This window comes from Morus notabilis, unplaced genomic scaffold, assembly GCF_000414095.1.
Source record: "Morus notabilis unplaced genomic scaffold, ASM41409v2 Scaffold2758, whole genome shotgun sequence".
Taxonomy (NCBI): Eukaryota; Viridiplantae; Streptophyta; class Magnoliopsida; order Rosales; family Moraceae; genus Morus; species Morus notabilis.
This window is the reverse complement of record NW_010364069.1, coordinates 100,830-121,973: the sequence shown is the minus strand read 5'-3', so window position 1 is coordinate 121,973 and position 21,144 is coordinate 100,830. Positions and strand designations below refer to the sequence as shown.

At 35.1% G+C, this 21,144-nt stretch overlaps 3 protein-coding genes across 3 annotated transcripts; all 3 read right to left on the bottom strand.

The window, feature by feature from the left end:
• Window positions 1–1,969: 1,969 nt before the first annotated feature.
• On the bottom strand, window positions 1,970–7,400 carry LOC21388975 (probable inactive purple acid phosphatase 27). The gene is made up of 12 exons (XM_024170526.1): window positions 7,126–7,400; window positions 6,684–6,775; window positions 6,463–6,532; window positions 6,242–6,361; window positions 6,039–6,131; window positions 5,214–5,343; window positions 4,942–5,023; window positions 4,727–4,859; window positions 3,645–3,850; window positions 3,409–3,534; window positions 2,975–3,284; window positions 1,970–2,523 (listed from the first exon to the last, which is right to left on the bottom strand). Exons 1-12 carry the CDS (start codon window positions 7,294–7,296, stop codon window positions 2,218–2,220), a joined length of 1,839 nt encoding a protein of 612 aa, XP_024026294.1. The 5' UTR covers window positions 7,297–7,400; the 3' UTR covers window positions 1,970–2,217.
• Window positions 7,401–9,059: 1,659 nt separating this feature from the next.
• LOC21388974 (probable inactive purple acid phosphatase 27) lies at window positions 9,060–14,416 on the bottom strand. The gene is made up of 12 exons (XM_024170528.1): window positions 14,061–14,416; window positions 13,813–13,904; window positions 13,634–13,700; window positions 13,365–13,487; window positions 13,073–13,165; window positions 12,404–12,533; window positions 12,074–12,155; window positions 11,846–11,978; window positions 11,174–11,379; window positions 10,960–11,085; window positions 9,926–10,229; window positions 9,060–9,417 (listed from the first exon to the last, which is right to left on the bottom strand). The coding sequence occupies exons 1-12, from the start codon at window positions 14,292–14,294 to the stop codon at window positions 9,112–9,114; spliced, it is 1,896 nt and encodes a 631-aa protein (XP_024026296.1). The 5' UTR covers window positions 14,295–14,416; the 3' UTR covers window positions 9,060–9,111.
• A 1,532-nt stretch (window positions 14,417–15,948) lies between these two features.
• On the bottom strand, window positions 15,949–18,630 carry LOC21388973. The gene is made up of 5 exons (XM_010105734.2): window positions 18,227–18,630; window positions 17,871–18,134; window positions 17,650–17,734; window positions 16,429–16,510; window positions 15,949–16,339 (listed from the first exon to the last, which is right to left on the bottom strand). Exons 1-5 carry the CDS (start codon window positions 18,530–18,532, stop codon window positions 16,279–16,281), a joined length of 798 nt encoding a protein of 265 aa, XP_010104036.1. The 5' UTR covers window positions 18,533–18,630; the 3' UTR covers window positions 15,949–16,278.
• Between the last annotated feature and the right edge of the window lie 2,514 nt (window positions 18,631–21,144).

The following is a 21,144-nucleotide window of genomic DNA, read 5'->3' as shown; positions in this document are numbered from 1 at the left end:
TACCAAAATATTAATATTATGGCTATTTGTTTTGTTCCATTATTTTTATGTCTTGCTATTATCTTTTTTTAGGTGGATCAGACTTTGTTATCTTTTTGTTTCTTTCTACAAGTTTTATAATCTCCTCCCAACTTGTAGTATTTTCTTGTTTTTCTACACATCACTTTTATATTTAAATAGCTATATACAATCTCTGCATATTCAACTCTTATCTACAGATGAAAAAGAAAATCGCAATTATGTGTGAGCACTCTTGCACTAGAATCTCCTGAATTTATCATTGATTGGCCACAAATTGCTCATTGAAAAAAAAAATTGCATGCATTTGAATTTCTTGTCAAATTATCCCAAATTGGGGGTGATTTGATAAGAAATTCGAATTCAAGAGTTTGATTGTCAAAATTAAAATTTTATTGTAGGATGTAAGTGCAACTTGCCAAACCCCAAAGGTTCAAGAGGCAAGCGTGGGTGATGAGCAAAGAAGGCTGCCAATAGAGTATTTCAGTGAGAATAATCCCTCTATCACATTGACACCTTCAATAGGTTTATATTGTTTATATTAATTGTTATTTTCAGTAGGGTTGCATTGTTTATATATTAATTGTTATTTAGTATAAAATAAATAAAAATACACAAGCGTGGAATTTATTCTCGCTTGAAGATATTTACACTATTTAATTTGGGAGTTTGTCTTGTATGTTCTGAAGAGGTGAATCACCGAAAATTTTTTATTTTAAACTCTCATATCCCCATAAAAAATTGTCCGTTATGCATGCATTCTCAATTTAATGTGATTTTAACCAGATTTAACAGTTAAAAACTGACCTTATCAGTAGGAAGTCTTACAAGAGAAACTCTCATTTTATTTTACTAAAAGACCAACAAATAAAAAGAAATGACTCAAATCCCAACTCTTATATACTAACTGATTTGACATATGAGTTATTATTTTTCTATTAGTAGATGCAATTTCTTATCGTAAATTGACGTTGCAATATTTTAAACACCCATCAATATAAAAATGACTACTCATACGCTACATCAATTGGTATTCAAGAGTTGAGATTTGAGTTGATGTTCCTAACCTTATTCAAAAATAGTAATGTTATATGGGAAAATGTGCGCTAACACGTGGGACGGCGACAGCGCTCCACGTGGCTCTATGTTTGCCACAACAGATAGCGGTCGACGTCTAGGCCTTGTTTCTTCTGAATGATTGGGAAGGCCAATCGTACGGACGAATCCACAGACCGCTGACCACTCAAGACCGTTGAGGCCTGTGTGACTTGCGCTTTGGAAGCTCCACGAGAGTCAGTCAAGCGACGAACCTAATCCCCTGTTATAGACGTCGAGGGTAGAGTACAGAGTGCCTCATTAAAGAACCCTGACACAACAGTTTACGTCTGATCCAAAAGATGTCAGTGGTGCAGGAATTAATTATGAGTCCCTAAAACCGCTTGTAATGGACGGTTAGGGATTACAGGGTCTGCAGAGCCGTAATAAGGGACAAATTGTATGAGTAAACAGTGCAAAATGTGTTGACAAGCTATGATTTGGGCCCATAGAACCATAGGCCACTCGAGTGGATAAGCCTACGAAGAAGAACCGCCCACGAAAGTAATCATTGGGCTATAAAAGGGAGAGAGCCTCAAAGGATAGAGGGATCTTTTCGTGTAATCTTAGAAGAACTATAGAAAATAAATATATACAATACACAGTGGATGTAGCTCTTAATTAACAAAGTGAATCACTATAAAACTTGCGTGTCTTTTACTTTCGTTCAAGTATTCCGTTTACATATTTAGAATTATCATACCACCAAAAATCCCATAGCAACAATACATCAAACATATATAACGTTATCATGCCGGTAACCTAAAAGGGTACCTAGAAGTAATCCGGCATAATTCTGTTGACGAAATTCAACCGTCAACAAGTAACGATAAAATATCACGTGCAAACGAGAAGCTGATCAAGTAAAAGGGTATAAAGGATTTGATAATAAGAATGTGGATAAAAAGAAGAACAATAAGACATTGAATTTAAAATGTAATCCAATGTCGGATTTTCCGTACCTACGACATTGATTTGTCACATGGATATTATTCGTTAACTATTAGGCATGGGAATAATGCTGCAGAAATTCACCATCTGTGCATGACCTAATTCCACTATTATACTACAAAATAGGATGGAAGAAAAAAATAATAATATTATTCAAGATGCCAAAGTATGTGCTTCACAGCCATCATGGACACAAGCCAAGACATCTTTGTAGTCCCTAGAAATGGTGAAAGAATCATATACTTCGCCATCACGGCTCTTCTTGTATTCAAAAAGAAGTGATGAGTGATTAAAGGCTGTCAGCTTCACAAATCCCCAGTCATAATCTCTGAAGATACTCCAATTTGGTACAACTTTGCTGAACTCAGACAAGTGACTCCCACCACCCCCGACCACAACATGGATGGTTCCATTCACAACACCCGAGTAATGGGATTTTTCGCCGTTCACGCATTTGCTCTGCAACAGCCCGGCAAAAATGTGAGATTGGAGAAAAATAAAATGGTAAGTCTTCTTCCGCAACGTTTCGTTTTATACTTAGGAGAATTTCGTAGTACGATATGATAAAATATCTTACCGGTAGGACACAATTTGAACCGTTCGTCAGATCACATTAGAATTATATCAGATTAAATATTTGCCAAAGCTTATAATACTCTCTTTTTACACAAGTCACATAATAACATCATGATTTTTTTTTTTTTTTATACAACACGGGATTGAACCCGCAACCCCTACCCAAAGCCCACCCCATCCATACTTTTCTGACACTAGTAAAAGGGAAATGAAAAATAGAAAATAGCAATTGGCACCAAAATATGCATGATGAAAAGCTATATATATGGCAACGGAGTTAAGCTGTCGTGTGAGTTTTTTAGTTGGGGCACAAGTGAAGATTATCAGTATATACCTGGTATACGGGACATGTTCTTTCATAGTTATGGACGTGGCCGTAAAACGCAATATCCACTTTGTATTTTTGCCAAAGTCTCTGCAAACTTTCCCTTCCCATGGGCTCTTCAAATGCGCCCTCCAGCCCATACCAGTTGTCGGAGGAATACCCGAGCACCCGATGGGCAATAAAGATCAGCCAAGGTTGCTTCTGCCTATCCACAGATGCAAGGCATTTCTCAATGAACCTGTACTGTTCCGTCCCCTCCCTCCAGTCATGTTCGCTGTCAGCTACACAGAAGTGAAACATGCCATAATCCGTCGAGTACCTGTATGGGGATAGAGAATACGACTTATATGGATGAAAACGGGATTAGAATTGACTAGCTCCATCCTATTACTTTAACAAGACATAAATGCATTAACTTATTTTAAATAAGGTATGAAATTTACCAAAACTTGGCTCGGTTCTCAGCTGGAACATAAAACATAGTCTCAGCCACTACACCACATTCTCCACCCGAATCCGGAGTATCATAGAAGGACCCCGAGTTTGGCCAATCACGTTCGTGGTTACCACTAGATGAAACAAATTGAAATTTGATATTCAGTATTCAATATCATGATGTATCATATGAAAGATATTTCTACATATAGAGGAAAGTGAAAACATGTAATGAGCCGCAGACCTTGCAACCATATACGGTACAGTTGATGCAATGGGCTCCACCTGAGCCGTGAATTGGTCCCACTGTGAGATGTACCCATTTGCATATGAAATATCTCCGATATGCATTACTATATCGATGTTTTCTAAGTCCCTGATGAGTTGATCAGTGGTGTTGAGTGAACCAGGCTGATAATCACTGTACTCATTGGAACCATCACGTTCTGCCTGAAAGATAGAGAAGGGGACAATAATGTTATCTTCATATAACAAAGCATTAGCCTCTAAGGGCTTCTTTACTAACTTGTAATGGAATGTAATGGGAGAGGACAAGGTGTTGGAAAAGAAAGAGAAGGAACAGAGGCATGAGGTATTGGAAAAGAAAGAGAAGGACCAAAGGCATGTTTTGTAGTGTAAGGCTAGAAACGCACTTTTGCGGTCTATTCGAATTGAAAGGGAATTTAGAAAGGCTAGAAAAGCAACTTTATGGTCTATTCTAATTGAAAAGGAAACATCAGTAACCTAAGATTGTTTTTCCCTTTCCTCATTCTCTAAAGCATGTGGGGCCCACCAAATCAGCATTCCTATTTGTGCAAGTAAGCACACGAATAGGCAAAAAAGGGAACATTCTTTTTTCCTTTAAGCACACAAATAGGCGAAAAAGGGAACATTCTTTTTTCCTTTCCCATTCATGACCAGTAAACATGCCCCAAATGAACTCAACTCCTCGTAACATAGACATACACACTACTTAAGCCTTAGACCTCAAAATGCATGTAAAATACCCAAATACACAACACAAGTGCTTAATAGTTTCTGCGGAGGCTAAAACAACTTGGAGAGTTTCAAAATTAAAATTAGATTCCATGTATTGTCCCCACATGGTATTGATTATGATCTATTACTGATTTTTTTAATGCCTAGAATTACAACGGCGGGAACATTATTCTCTTCATCAAAAGCTGAGTACAGTATAAGCCCTCAATCCATCATTAGCAACGAGCTCAAGATATCAAAAGTTTAAACACTCAGAAATCTACCTTACTATTCCCATAAATAATTATCTAAATATACCATGCAGAAATTTAACTTTGTAAATATTACCTTGCCCATATCGCCAAACACTATAACACGTTGTAACGAGTCCTGTCCGGGATACGGAGATGATCTGAAGGAATAGTTTTTGCTCCAGACATATGAACCATCCAACAAAAGATGGCCCAGCCTGTATGTGTACCTGAGAAACCATCAAATAACAACCATTAGAATAGATATTGATACTGCATAGAAGTAAATGACTAAATACTTCAAATGCATACGCAGAGTTTGGCCACAAATCTTTCAGAAAACTTGTATGTATAAAACCAGGATCACGCCACCCAACTGTTCTTGCTGGTGAACCTGGATAGCATGTAAACCCAATTATTCAACACGCCTATTTATTACATAATAATCCTTTCATCACTCATCAAAATATAACAATCCCTTTCCTAGATTGGGAAAGGTTTCGAAGTAAACCAGCATGAAATAAATGTTTCGTGTATTACTGGAGCTATCATAGTGCAGCAAAATCATTTGTAATGAATCATACCACACATGCTCCCCCGACTAAATGTCAAAGTTCCGGCTGGCGATCGCATTTTACTTCCTCCTTTCATACTCCACTCAACAAATGGAACAGCCTCATCAATATTATAGCCACTTGTCCAGGTTACTGTCATCTGCACGGTTCAAAGATTTTGCAAATATTGCAGCTTGTATCAGTTCATATATACCAGAAAGAGATACTAAGGAAAATGGATAAACACACAACTCTAGGATTCGTTTTAGTAAAACAAAACTGCTATCGCTATTCACATATCCAAGTTTTGTCTTGTAACTCAACATACTGTACTGTTTTTCTTTTTGTTATTATCTTTGTTGCACTTATAATCATTCATTTTTCCCTTGTTCGAATTGTTTGAGAGATAAGGCTCAACATGTTCCATCTTGTAATAGAATTTCTCATTCACAATGGATGTTCTTCTAAATGGGAAATAACATAGATTTGATCAAAAAGGAAGCTTCAGCAACAAAGTGAGAAGATGCGGAATCAGGATTTGCAAGAAAATCACTCTCTTACCATGGGAAGGAGGTATAAATAGGATAGTTTCCGTATCAAAACTACAAGTCTATAAAATTTTCTTCCAACCTTTGTACACGGACAGACCTCAGTACTTATGTGTGGATAATCCTTCATGTAACTCACTTAACACAATTTACAAGCTCACATCATGATACAAAGAAATTGCAAAAATTTAACACAGTAAATCCTACTTAGCCAAACAATTTCCATTTCAAATTCAACCTTAAGACGTACAAACAGTAAGCAGCGAGAAGAATAGGCGAAGAACCATCACCGAAAAAGAAAACTTACTTCATTCCAAGCCTTCCCAAGAGCAAGCCTTGGATAGACTGGCGCTTTTGGATTGGCAAATGATATGACGTTTGAAACTGCCACCAGTTTTGGCTGCAATATTGAACTAGCTGACTCAGTCATGTAGCCAAAATATCACTTGTACTCAAAATGTAAAATGTTTGGTGAAGCATATTGCAAAAGAAAGAGTCAAGAGCACACACATTTGACAACCCGCCTGCAAATAACGCAAATGAAAAATCCGCCCGCTGATTTATCAGTTGGAACCTCAAGGAAGTTTTGCCAGTCTTTTCATAATGAGAGTAATCTCTCACAAACGTGTACTGAAGAAAAAGCATTAGACATCACATACGTAAGAGTTTTTTCTTGTTTTTTTTTTGGCCAAATTAATTTACCATTCATTGCTAAACTTGCATTTACACACCTTGATTGGGGCAGAGCATATGTATGGAGTCTGCTCTTTTGGGGCATTTTCGGGTGGGCAAGTCGATGAGCTGTCATATCGAAACAAAACAGAATCACATCAATTTTCACCATTGTTCCAGTAACATTTATATTTCTACTCTATGCAATAAATTATTCCACAAACTCAGCTATATATAAAGTCCCCTTAACAATACAAGATTTAACAGAGATGTAGATTACTTGAATTTTGCAGGAGAGAAAACACCAACCCAGTCATCCCAAGCAGGTTCAGAGTGTTGTAAATCCACAGTTACCCATTGGGTATCTTCACCCTGTAGCATATGGATCAAATCATCCATCACCAAAAACCCCACAAAACAAGAATCATAATAACATAACAACCCGTAAATTGAACCCCCTAATCCAAAGATCCTATAGAAAATTCAATCTACTCAAAATCCCAACATCATATTGTGGACAAAGATTGTAAACAAGTAAACAACTACATTCAAAAATCAATCAATTGATAAACCCTCACAACAAAAAACAGTAGGATAACTAATTTTCAGCCAAAAAAAAAGTTCTGGGTTTATTCAAAATCTTCAAATTGTGGGCAATCCATCAATTTTAAAAATTTATTAAAAAAAAAAAAAAGAAGCAAAATTTGAGAGTAAAGTGTTACCTTTGAGCCAAGAACAAAAGGATAGGCTTTCAAGGAAGAGGAATGACGAAGAGCAATAGTGGCTTTGTGTATGGCGATCTTGGAAAGTGGCTGCTCTCCAAATCCATTACAGTGAGCCCAATCCAATCCAACGTTCATAAAAAAAAACACAAACACCAAAACCTTAACCATTCTCTTCTTCACCAATTGAAAATCAAAACTTCTCTCTTAAATAGATTTTATTCTTAAACTTTGATCCTTTTTGGGTTCTGAGAATAATCTCCAGAATCTTTAATGCCAACACACGTGGGGGAAAAAAATCAGAGAGATGTGTTATAAAAGGAAAATAATAATGATAACAACTGAAAAGAAAAAAAAAACAAAAAAAACAAAATCTCTCTCAAGTTTTTCTTTCTCTGCACTTATTTAAAACTGTTTAGTTCGTTAATTTAAATTTTTAATTTAAATTAAAATATAATTTTATATAAAATTTTTTTATTATAATAAAAAATTAAATATAATTATTTTTAAAAAAAATTTATTATAATAATTTTTAAATTTAAATGAGTGAAATGAACATCTTATAATTTGTGAGAGAGAAAATGACCGGTGGGATTTTACAGAGAAGGTCTTATAATTGCTGTGGAGGGAAAATAGAAGCTTGTTTTTCAGTGCAAGTGTGGGAAGTAGTTACCGCGAAATTTGTTGTTGTTTTTTTTTTTTTTTTGAAATAATTACGGTTTATACTTAATAGGTACTTTTTTATTTTTTTATTTTTTTTATTGAAATATACTTAATAGGTACTTGCCTATTTGTTATACGTGCCTTATATTATCTTCCATGGACCTTATTTTTTATAAGATATAATTACGAAAATTACTTTTACAATTTAACAATTTTATAAAGATTCACTTTCTTTTCGAAAATTCATCCACATCTTTTACATTGATGCAAACATTTAAACTCAATTTTAAAATTCAATTTAACAATTTTAAAATTCAATTTCGTTACTCATCCGTATTTAAACTCAATTAGATACTGAAAAGATTTTTTTTTTTTTTAAGAAATGGGGAGCCACAAATATAGAAAAATAAAGGATTCAATTAAGAAAAGAACATATTATTCTTTAGAGATGAAAACAACCTTCATCTAGAAGATACAATAATTTTAGTTTGCAAAGCAAATTGAGAAAACCAAAAAAAAAAAGTGGGGACCAAATACAACCAACCTTTTTCACAACTTATGTTATGTGCATTTTCTTTTTTCTTTTTTCTTTTTTCTTTTTTTGTACCAGACCAACTCTTTTCTCTTACGTTATTATCCATTATTCAATTTCAATATCTTATTATACTTTAATATAATATTCTATTTTAATTATTTTAATAATAATAATAAATTTAAAAAAAAAAGAGTTCTTGTGTCACACCAAATCAAATGAACCATTTATTTGAATGAAATAAAATCAAGGTGGTGTTTAGTTTATGGGTTTAAAATTATGATTCATCATTCTAATTTTTTAAATTCAAATTTTTTATGAAAAAATGGGTTATTTTTTTGTAACGAAACTCAGAAAAAGTTTGAACTCGAGTTACAATTTTATTCAAGTTCATGTTCTTTTGTAAAATTTTTTTCTATGCATTCACAACGAAAATATGAATAAAACCCCACCCATATACCCTATTAAAATTTTTCATTACCATTGAGTTTTTAGTGAAATATTATTTAAATATAAATTTAAGTTTTGACCCACCTAAACACAAACTCAAAAAGATTTTCAATTCAAATCATAACTCAAATATGCACATCCAAATACAAACTCAAGTTATAACTTCAACTCAAGTTATAACTCAAACTCAACTCAAGATCATCACTCAAGTCACTCTAACTCAAAAATATAAAAGAACAACCTCAAAAATACTGTAATAGAACTAAGAACCATGATCTGAATCATGTATTATTCTTGAAAAAAAAACGTCACGGAAGTCGAAAATCATACAATATTTTTTATTATGTGGCTAAAGTGGTGGGTTCACAGGCATCATGTACACAAGCCAAAACATCCTTGTAGTCCCTTGAGATGGTGAAGGAATCATAGACTTCCCCATCACTGCTCTTCTTGTACTCAAACAGCAGTGTAGTGCGGTTGAACGCCGTTAGTTTCACAAAACCAAAGTCAACATCTCTGAAAAGACTCCAAGTTGGCTGCACTGGCCCGAAATTCGACAAGTGGCTCCCACCGCCGCCGGCGACGATGTGAATGGTTCCGTTCACCGTGCCCAAATAATGAGATTTTTCCTTATTCACACACTGATTCTGCATCATATAACCATAGAAAGTTAAAAGCGTTGGATGAAATATTAATGTGTTGTAGAAGAAAAGTTTTTTTTTTTTTTTTTTTTGGCCTTGTATCCCTAAGAATGTTTGATTTTGTTAGCAAGATCAGGAGCTATTTTCAGCAATATGTTTTGGCAAATTCTTCAGACTATTTTATTTGCTTTTCTACTTGTAACATTGGTATGAGTAAGTTTTTCACTCATCTTATGCGTTGATCTTTTTTGCTCTTTTCTTTTTCATGTCAATAATGCAAGAAAAGATGACAAAATAACCAGTGTAGTTTGTTACACACTTGCGAGACCCTGTTTTCTTCATTGGATAAAGAAGTAGATATAAATTATCAGATGAAACCAATATTCCAATACTGTCTTCAATATATGACTTTATACACGAGGTATCGGATGACTTTATATACGACATGTCGTTTTATAAATGATGCAGAAGTAAGCTTTCTTTTTTTTTTTTTTTGGTTGATGTTTTTGCATACCTGGTAAATGGGACATGTCCTCTCATAGTTGTGGACATGACCAAAAAATGCAATGTCCACCTTGTACTTCTGCCATAGCTTCTGTAAGCTTTCCCTTCCCATTGGTTCCCCAAATGAGCCATCTTTCCAATATGCAGAGGAATAGCCCAGAACCCTATGAGCAGCAAAAATCAACCATGGTTGTGTCTTCCTGTCTGCTGAAGCAAGGCACTTTTCTATGAACTTGTACTGCTCTGATCCCTCTCTCCAATCATGTTCACTGTCAGCTATACAAAAGTGGAACATTCCAAAATCTGTTGAGTACCTGCAATGAACACGAACAACATTGGCTTTTATTTGGACACGTTCATTTCGCTAGTTCGAGTTTGAGAGTTTCAGTTGAAAAGTGCATATATGTGAGAGAATGAATTTGAATTTTTGTGAGAGAACATAAAAAGTTTTGAGTTACGATTCGAATGGTGAAACGAGCGAGGCCTTGGAGTTTTAGAGATATGTCCATATTGGGTTTAGCTTATTTTAAGGCAACTAGACCAAAGAAAACCTGTTGGACTAGAACTAACACAGTCTTTTCTTTTCTGTTGAGAACTAGAATCATCAAGATCCTTTACTATCTAGAGCGATAAAATCAAAGAAAACAAATAAATGAGCACACGAGATTGATAGTTGTTCATCGTTATGAGAGCTACGTCCACTTTCAGCTGCAGAATTCCAATATAAAGAAGAAAATTACAAGAGAAAACCGCACAACTCTTACGTTTTTTTTTCCCCCCTCTAACCTCTCTTATCCCCTCAATAGAAGACTAGGGAAATTGAAAGTGTCAAATTCTCACTTTACCCAAAAATACAAGGTAAATCAAGTGCTAACAGGGCAATAATTATGATCCACACACTCAACATTTAAAATTTGGTTTTGCAGAAAAAATAAGACCAGTAAATGGCTGGAGAAATCAGATTATATTTTCTTGTGATCCTAATTAAGCTTGACTTCCTCATATTTACCAAAACTTGGCATGTGGAATCTTTTTAAATCTTACCAGAACTTGGCTCTGTTCTCAGCAGGAACATAAAACATTGTCTCAGCTAGCACGCCGCATTCACCGCCCGAATCATTGCCGTCATAGAATGAGCCGGTTCCCGGCACGTCACGCTCATGATTGCCACTATCAGAATACTCAACATGTAAGTTTGAGAAAAAGGAAGTGTTTAAACTCTCAATTTAGGCACTGAAACAAAACAAGCATATCAAACCTCGCAATCATATATGGCACAGTAGATACAATGGGCTCCACTTGGGCTGTGAACTGGTCCCACTGTGAGATGTATCCGTTTGCATATGTAATGTCACCTATGTGGAAAACTATGTCTATGTTATCTAGGTCCTTAATCAGTTGATCTGTGGTATTGAGTGAGCCTGGCTGGTAGTTATGAAACTCATTTGAACCATCACGTTCTGCCTGCAAAATGATGGAAAAAGGGTAAATTTTGGTGCCGATTGGTATCGTTTTTTGTTGTTTTTGGAAATGTTTATGCACGCCTTCTGAGGTACAAAAACGAAAATGTTTTGTAGACAACATTTGGTTAGCAAATGTTTTGAACACGAGAACGAAAAAAAAAAACAAACAGTGACAATGGTTTTTGTTAAGGAAATGAAAAATAGTTGAAAGTGTTTTTACACTTCCGTTTTCATTTTCTAAGACTATAACTTAATACACATTTTCAGACACATAACCAAACACAGTCTCACTTTCTCGTATGCCTAAAACAATCTCTCAAAAAAATAACTAAACGCAATTTCAAGAAGAGTCTCACTACCATTCCCAAAAAATTCTCATTGTCATTTTCATACTCAAAACAAATCATTTTTTAGAATACTATTTTCTTTTTCTGTGTTCTGGTTTCCACTTAATTTTCTTGACATACCTTTCCCATGTCACCAAATATAACTACACGTTGTAATGATTCTTGTCCTGGATATGGTGATGACTTGAAATAGTAGGACTTGCTCCAGATAAAGGTGCCGTTTTGTAACTTATGTCCGAGCTTGTAAGAGTACCTGTGAGAGAAAGCGCCAACTATAGGCCTTAAGAACAACAATATAGTAATGTCTTGGAAGTTTTTGAGATTACTTGTAGTACATAAGAAGCATACATAGAGTTTGGCCACAATTCTTTTAGGAAACTCGTGTGGATGAAACCCGGATCTCGCCAACCAAATGTCCGGGCCGGTGGGCCTGTTGAGTGAGAGAAGAGAAGAGAAGAGAACTTGGTTACTACAATGGGATTCAACTGCCATTTCTCCTCAATTTCAACAAGTTAAAAACTAAAAACTAACTCTGTGTGTGATAAATTGTGTGTTTGATATGGAAAGTGAATAATCCATGAAGGAAGAAGAGAAATTAAGACTCGCTAAGAACATTTTGATGATAGAAATACAATTCCCACACTGGTAGACAAAGGAGAGAGGTTAAATGAGTCGCACCGCACATGCTGTTTCGACGAAAAGTCAACGTTCCTGCTAGTGTTTGAATTTGATCTCGTCCCTTGAAACCCCATTCAACAAAGGGTACAGCTTCATCAATGTTATAGCCGCTTGTCCAGGTCACTGTCATCTGCATCAAAGCAAAACAGCATTTTCACAGAATTAGTACTACATAAGGTCAAAAAAATGATGGTTTGAAAGTGGAGTCAGTTCAGACACCATCTGATTTTCTTTGATAAATATTTTCTTCAGCAATCAGCATTACATGAAATGAATGAAACAATGGAAGTCAAAGCACAGAAGGATAAATCTAGGGCCTTGTTTGGATAGGGGTAAGAAGATTAGTGCATGGATTTGTTTGGTAAGAAGGAAGGATTAGAGAAGGGAAGATATTGGGTGAGAGATTAGTGGGAAGAGGGAATCCATACAAACACATTAAGGGAAAGATCCTCCCATTCGTCTGCATTCATCCTCGCCTAAGATGTATAACTTTTCTCCCTCCCTATTTCTTTTGCCACCATCCAAACACAGCAAAAATATTTTTCTACCTGAAGTATGATGATCTCATACTGATCGTGTACAAACTAAGGCTTAGATAGTTGGATTAGGTTTCAACACAAACAATGATGAATCAAATATTTATATCATGTGGTAATTGCATGAACTTACTTCATTCCATGACTTTCCTTGAGCAAGACGCGGATAAAGGGGTGCCTTTGGATTTGCAAAGCGTATGACATTAGAAACCGCCACCAACTTTGGCTGCATATCAGAACATAGAAGTCAGACAACAATTCAAGAAGAGGCACCGCAGAAAGCCTATATAAGTGAAAGAATGTAAACTTAAAATGCATGAACTACACAAACACCATCAAGAACCGCGGGTGGGCGACACACTACGACATAAAACACAAATTTTTACGAACAAATAACCTGAAAGAAAGAAGGGTAGTTAACGTACATTTAACAACCCGCCTGCGAACAACGCGAATGAGAAGTCTTCTCGTTGATTGATCAATCGAAACTTCAAAGTTGCTTCGCCTGTCTTCGTGTAATCATCATTCGAATCATTTGCAAACTTATACTGAAAACAAAAGGAAAAGTTGAACATGAGAATGATAAAAGAAGATGAAATGATTACTGAACAAAAACAAAAGTTGAACGCGAGAATGATAAAAGAAGATGAAATGATTTAGTCTAACAGAAATATGTAGATTGCAATTGGTATACCTTAATTGGAGCTGAGCATATGTATGGAGCACCCTCCACATCATCAGTAGCTGGACAAATAGATGAGCTGCCATAATAGAATATGCCTATTTAATCTGCCAACTTTTAAGCAAAAACACCAAACAACATACAAACAATTTCCAAAGGCAGTTTATAACAGCCATCAGAATGAACATTACTTGAAATCTGCCGGAGAAAAAATTCCAATCCAATCATCTTCACCAGGTTTAGGAGAGTCAAATTTAACAGTGACCCATTGATAATCTTCACCCTGCAAAACAAACCCATCAGCTAAAATCAACCAGTCAGATTTCTACTATTTCCTTAGCCTCATGAACATGGATAGCTAGATAGATAGATAGATAGACATGACAAGTTTGTTGCCCAAGAACAAGACATGCAAGTGTGAAGTCATATATTAAACAACCTTGGTTCCAAGAACTACTGGTGCTGCTTTGATGGAAGCATTTTCGTGAAGCTCGGAAACCGCCCTATGGATGGCAATCTTTGACAATGGCTGGACTCCGTCGCCTGCACCGCCATATCTGCCTCCGGTGTGAGCATCGGAAATATGCACTAGGACAATTGCTATCGTTAGTAGTGTAACTTTCAAGGACAAGAAGGAATTGAGGCCATTCATCTTCTTCAATGGAACTTCCATAATGTATTTCAATAGTGATGTTGATTGGGAATTTGGGACTCAACTTTGTTTATACGTGTAGGCCGGCCATTTTTTCTTGAAGATGGTTTTGTCTTTGCTGTCTAGTCAACCTTTTGTCTCGCTTCCCAATTGTTTTTCTCTTCTTTTTCTTTTTGTTTTACTATTATATACATTATTGTTATTTGAAAGATGCTTTAAAGTTGGAAGATCCTTTTTCAGTTCAGACTTGAATAGCAAGGGAAAGAAACAATGAACGTTGAAATAGATGGCCAGCAAAGGAACCAACGTCGACTTTTAAAAAAAAAAAAAATTGACTTCATTGTTTTGTTTTTGCTGAAGCCGTGCTTTATCAAAATTTATGTTTAATAGATTCAATCTATCTAAGAAAAATTGTAAAAATTGAAACACAATAATAATTTCCTGAAAATTACCGATAGACATCTTATACATATAAGATGCTTGATTAGAAAGCTACAAATGTTGAACTCCAACCCTGCCGTCTAGTTTTATTGCGTAGTTAATTTGAGCTGAGATGTCATAATTTTTAAGAATTTTTAACTGTAGCATAAAAAATTAGATGTGATATTTTTTGAGATAAACTGTAAAAATTTAGAACTGAAAACTCGAATAGGTGAAATAAACAGAACCAAAGACTTAAACAAGGATTTGTATTAGCCAAAAGACACCATTCTAACTTAACCTTGTGGTTTGATAGAAATTAGGACACGGAAACTGCTTACTTAGGCTATGGTTCCGTTCATTTCATCGATTTAAGTTTAAAATTTGAGTTTTACTACAGTAAAAAGCTCTCAGAAACAGTCACATCTAACTTTTTTACTACAATAAAAAATTTTCACATAAAATCACATCTTAACTCGAATTAAAATTTTAAATCAGCGAACTAAACAGACGCTACGTGTGCGAGCCATTTTTCTCGCTAAAGTCAAGTCCGTGGAGGAAGGGCAGCCAGCGTTAACATTACTTCTGAGGGGTACCAAAGAGTCTCGTCACTAAGAAGTCACCGACAAAATAGGAAAAAAAAATAAAAGGAAAAAAAAAAGAGAAAAAAAAAAGGAAAACAACTCCATTATTATACTGTTGCTATATGCTATAAGAACTTAGAATTATAGGTTTTATTATCGACATCCGAATTTGAAAGATTTTGTAGAACATGACTTGCCTTGTCAGTAAGATCAGGTTATTCAGGCCCATGTTTCCCGCTTTCTAAATTGTAATTAATAATTAAGAAATAATTAAAGTTATTATTTAAGGACTAGGAATTAGACCAATCTGATTGCAAACTGATATGGGAAGCGTCATTTTTTTTTTTTCTGCATTTCCATTGTGAGCAAAGATATTTTTTATGAATACGTAAGCAAAAGATATTAGGCACTGAGTCAATGAAAGTTAAGGTCCCGTTTATTTCGCTGATTCGAGTTTAGAATTCGAGTTTTACTACAGTAAAAAACTCTCACAAACAATCAAATCTAACTTTTTTACTACAGTAAAAAGCTCTCACATAAAATTACATCTCAACTCGAATTAAAAACTCGAATCAGCGAACTAAACGGATCCTAAAATAATAGACAGAAGAAAAAGATATTATCATAATATGCTCTGGGTCCTTTTTTTTTTTCTATTTATTCCACCGGTATCAAACTTCTGAATCATCTACAAAAAGTCAACTTTTCATGCTTTTTGGATATAGAATCTGGCACTTAATGAGGACAGATTTGACGATGCAGAGAAAGAAAGGCCAAATACACTTGAGAAAAACTAGATATTGCATTCAGCTCAAGCAAAGTTGTAAAATTTACAGATAAGATTGAATACAACTCTGGGACCAATTTCTAGGCCCACTTTTTGATTGCAAAAAAATCGGATCCTTGGATACCACATTAAATTGTGTTTCTAGGCTCTAGCAGTGCTTACTACGGAGAGAATAATTTACAAACTGAACTTCTATAAAGTGCTTCAAAATTCTTCATTTGCTTAGCTCTTGACGCATGACAGATGGGGAAAGCAGCTTCTCCAACTCTACTAAACTGGAACCACGTTAACATGATCAATAAGTAGATGGAAGATTAAAAAAAATTAAAAATATGTATTAAAAAAAGATCAATGCTTGACCTACATTTCATATTTCTGAAGTGCCTCCTTTCGCTTGGCTAAATATACGTCACTATCTTTAGGTATGTTGGCTGCTGGAGAGATAACTGCAAAAAAATTAAAGTTAAAACGGGTTGAATCATGTAGGTGACGTTTGTTTCAAAGGTTCTACCTGGTTTATGATTATAGTTTTTGGTTCTACTACAGTGCTTTTCTCTCACAAAAAATTTAAATTTCAAAAATCAGAATCATGAACCATGATTTTGAACCCATGAACCAAACGTTCTCGTAATATTGAGGAGATATTGTAATTACTCAAAAAGATGACAATTAGGCTGTAAACAAGTTTAGAGAACAATAATACAAAACACGGTGAATATCACACCCCTTGAAAGAGCAGATGAGATAAATGCAATATGATCAGATTATAAATATTTCTCTTTTGAACAGAAGACAATAAAGACAAGGAACTTGATTAAAGATTGTTAGACTACTAGTCCTTCTAAAAGCTTGAGCTGACGAATTACTTCACGCTCTGACAAAGTTAGATTTAACTTGTAAATCGTACCAAGTGAACTAACTTAATCAATGAAAGCTAATACGAATAAAAGTTAATGATCAACCTTATTTTGAGAGAGATAAACATCCGGTGTATCTATAATCAATGAAAAAGCGAATGCGAATAAATGGAGATTGGAGACAATAAACTCACAGCTTCGAATCCTTGCCATAAAGCAATTAAATATCCTCTCTGATCATATGCACAATCATTTGAATCTAACTCCAAAACTTCCCACAAGTTTGAATAGAAAGATAGCAAATAGTCGCTACACTGGGCCTAAATTCATTGATTCCTTCGTTTATTATACAAAAAATGTGACGCCACATTTGAAATGCGTAATGCTGATTTGAATTACGCTAGCATTTAATACAAAGCTCTCTCTCTCGCAACACTTCTCTGGGATTGCATTCGAAAACTTTACTTTCTTTTCCTTCACTTTCCTATCTGGTAATAATCTACATGCATCACCTAAAAATGGGTTTGGATTCATGCCTTCAAGCGCTTTCTAACAATCAACATATCAACCCGCAAACCGCAACATTTAGAACACTAAGCCCCATTTGATTCATAGATTCCAACCCAATTCAAACATTTTTTACTCGAGTGTTTTATCCCTCAAAAATTCAAACTTCTGCTCTAACTTTCTGTTCAAACCCATGAACCAATAAAGACTACATAAAATACCTAAACTTGGAAGCACGGCTGGTTGTTTCATCACCACATCTTTATTAACCTTGAGAGACGCTGGTTTCTCAGACTGCTGAAACCCCTGTTCAGAAAAATAGTCACAGAATTAAATATCAAAAATAAAAATAAAAATAAAAGACCAACCTTTTTTTCCCTCAAGTTGAATTATTTAAAAAAAAAAAAAAAAAAAAAAAAAAAAACCTTTAACCATTTCCTACCTTCTTCTTTTCTCTTCTCTTGAGGATCTTCATATGACACTTTTTAATGTAATGCATCAAGTGGTACCGAGAATGCCTAGAGCACAACTGTTCTTGCACATTCGGATTCTCAGTTAGCCAATCCGAAATATCCTTAGACTTAACAACCTCGTCTTTGTCCAACGATTCCAGCCACGAATAAACCGGTCTCCACTGATCGGTGCGTTGAAACCGCGCATGAGGAGTATCAACTGGACTCGCTTCTTCTTCTTCTCCTTCTCCTCCCTTTAAATTATGCATCGGAAATCTTGAATTCTTGAGCCCAAAAACACATTTTTGAACTTATGAATCAAACGAATTCGAAAGGAAAATTGAACCTGATTGGGGAGTCGCATGTTCTGAATGGAAATGAGCCTGAGAGAAAGGTCGGAACGAGGCATGGATTTGATGCCGTCGGGTAAGGAATCGAGGTTGGAGTCGATCCAGGACTCGACTTCCGCCATGGAAACGGCTTTGGCTTCGGGGAACGAGCAGAGCCAAGCTCGAGCCATGGTCTCCCATTCGTGGGAGAGATCGTCGTTTTCGTTTTCGTTTTCGTTGTCGTTTTCGGAGCCTCTCTGTTCGTACACTCCTCCTTCTTCTTCTTCCATTTCCGCTAGGGTTTCTTCTGCGGTGTTCGACATTTTCTTCGGTGTGTGTGTTAGCTTATTTGCCGTAAGGAAGAAGATGAACAAAGGACGCAACAAATCAGCACGCAGGCAAATTTATGTAGGGTTAATCATGTAAATATATCTCATTTTCGATTTTTTCACCATTTACGCCTTTACTTTTATAAAGTACAAAGAAAATATATTAAAGATTTTGTTTATTTTAGGACTTAAATTATATTGTAAGTTGTAACGGTGTTTTTTTTATATAAATTTAAATTTAAATTTTTTATTTTAATATTTTTTTATATACATAATTTAATAATTTAAATTGTGTAAATGAACACATTTTAAATTTAAAAAAACTTGTTCAATTTCATTCATTTAATATTTAATTAATAAAAATAAGTTGAAAAGATACTGATACCCTCACTTATATCGAATTTATTTTTAAAACTCTTTTTTTTCTAAAAGAAAAATTATGTGAAAATATGTTAACGTTTACAAGAGGATAAAATTCGAGGTCTTTTTTTCGTTGAAATTTTAAGCTTTTCTTTAGGGTTTTTCATGTTTTTAAAATGTGAAATATTTTTCTTGAATTATTTAACTATACTTTGGCTTTGCACTGGTTCTAAACACGCCGGAAAAATTAAACGGAAGTAGTGAACAAATTTAAAAGGATAACGGAAGAAACTGCAACGGAGCAAATGACGGGAACACACAAAACGACGACTTAGAAAGGGACGAGACGGCAACAAATTAGTAAATGACCACGAAGTATCGAAAGGCTGTGGTATATTAAAAACGACAACAAATACGCAGAAACCAAAACCAAACGACAATAAATCCAACAATCCAAGTGACATTGAAAATAAACGACAGAAATATGGAGACGACAAATAAACTAACAAAACGATAGAAATCACAGCCAATAAATAAACGACAATAAAATAGAAAAATGAAAACAGACGACAAAGTAACTAACAAAACGATAGAAATAACATCCAATAAATAAACGACAATAAAATAGAAAAATGAAAACAGACAGTAAATAGTAAACGACAATAAAATAGAAAAATGAAAATGACAAAAAATGAAACGATAGAAACGCGCATACAACAAACCAGAAAGAAACCTTCAAGAGAATCAAACCATTAAAAAAAACTAACAAAATAAACCTTCAAGAGAATCAAACCATTAAAAAACCTAACAAATAAACCTTCAAAACAATAGTAACAAGTCGCAGTAATGTAAAAGACAATAATAACAAATAATATAAATAAGAAGGACAAAAACCATACAAAAATTAAACGGACGGAGCAGCACCAAGAGTGAACATCGATAGGCCCAAAAAACAAGCGAACATCGAAATTGAACAAACAACAAACCACGGCTGCCTGCACCGCATTGTAGAAAACGGGATAATTTTAAAAAACGACAGCAAATAAGTGTACGACGACAAAAAATAATAGACAATAAACTAGAAAACGACATTAAGTTTGTATTTGTGATTTGTTGTCTTCTCTTTTGCTGTCTCACGGCAATTTTTTTTTTTTTTTCTTCAATCTAAATTTGGCTAAGTGAAGGGAAACTAATTGATTTTCCAGTATAATTGAGCTGTTCATTTGCTTAAAAATTGGTTTTCTTTTCCTTCTTCTTCTAATTTGAATTTAAGTGAAAAAGAAGGGAATTTCTCTGTTAGATTTGTTGAAAAATGGCTTGTTAAGCCATTTTAAAGGCCCATTTTGAGACCCATATTCGGATGGGGCCCAATAGGTTTTCGGGACGGCTCTCGATGGATTTACATTCTCCATCGCGAGGAGATCAAAATCGAGTATTCATACACTCAAAATCAAATCACGATCCCGGCGGGTTGGGGGCCAATGTGTGCGCCCGCGACCTGCGGACACGAATGCCGGATCGGAAAACTCGTTTTGTAATTTTTTCTTTTATTTTGCCAACTAAATTCTGAAACTGATTCATTAGTGGCTGTTTAAAATCTGCATTAGTGAAGGATGTAGAAACTGCAGCAATAACCATTGGTTTATGGACATTAAACCTCCGGTTGTAGAAACTGCAGCAATAATCATTACAGCCTTGTAACATCCCTCACGGGCAGGCTATATAAGGGCCATCCTCCACATGAACAAAGCACTCAGATTTCAGAATTCTTCTTCTCTTCTCTCGCTTCTGTTTATGTCCCCGTGTTTTTTGTGCTTTATGTTCTTGTAGTTCAGTTTTGGTGATAGAGGAAAGATCAAGTTCTAGTTCGCCGGACGGTTCCGAAAGTGCATCAAGCTACCGTCGTTGTCGTTGTATCCTGGGAGACGGACGTCCAACGTAACCTCAAGCACACGCCGGAGGGGGCGAATCTGTTTTAAGGAAAACGTGGTCCACGTGCCTCGACATCCTTACAACTTCCAATTCCGAGTTTGGTAGAAAGGTTGAATTTACAATTGTATGAATTTCGGTTTTGTTCTTCCTTAACTTGTTCCTCTTTTGTATTATCCACTATTTCGGCTAACAATCTTAAAACAGATTCCGGATTTATACAAAGGAGGTTTTGCAAGGAATATATATAAAAAAAAAAGGACCAAAACGTTTTTGGAAAAAAAAAAAAAAAAAAAAAAAAAAGTTTTTTTTTGGGG

What these genes read in the sequence shown, in the direction of transcription:
- LOC21388975 (XM_024170526.1), bottom strand. Translation starts at nt 7,296, where the DNA reads ATGGTTAAGGTTTTGGTGTTTGTGTTTTTTTTTATGAACGTTGGATTG. An exon ending in TTCTCTCCTGCAAAATTCAA is followed by an intron (nt 6,533 to 6,683) that starts GTAATCTACATC and finishes TCGATATGACAG; the next exon opens with CTCATCGACTTGCCCACCCG. An exon ending in GAGAACCGAGCCAAGTTTTG is followed by an intron (nt 3,285 to 3,408) that starts GTAAATTTCATA and finishes ATCCCCATACAG; the next exon opens with GTACTCGACGGATTATGGCA.
- LOC21388974 (XM_024170528.1), bottom strand. Translation starts at nt 14,294, where the DNA reads ATGGAAGTTCCATTGAAGAAGATGAATGGCCTCAATTCCTTCTTGTCC. An exon ending in TTTTCTCCGGCAGATTTCAA is followed by an intron (nt 13,701 to 13,812) that starts GTAATGTTCATT and finishes CTATTATGGCAG; the next exon opens with CTCATCTATTTGTCCAGCTA. An exon ending in GAGAACAGAGCCAAGTTCTG is followed by an intron (nt 10,230 to 10,959) that starts GTAAGATTTAAA and finishes TGTTCATTGCAG; the next exon opens with GTACTCAACAGATTTTGGAA.
- LOC21388973 (XM_010105734.2), bottom strand. Translation starts at nt 18,532, where the DNA reads ATGTCGAACACCGCAGAAGAAACCCTAGCGGAAATGGAAGAAGAAGAA. An exon ending in ACATGCGACTCCCCAATCAG is followed by an intron (nt 18,135 to 18,226) that starts GTTCAATTTTCC and finishes CATAATTTAAAG; the next exon opens with GGAGGAGAAGGAGAAGAAGA. An exon ending in AGAGAAGAGAAAAGAAGAAG is followed by an intron (nt 17,735 to 17,870) that starts GTAGGAAATGGT and finishes TTTTCTGAACAG; the next exon opens with GGGTTTCAGCAGTCTGAGAA.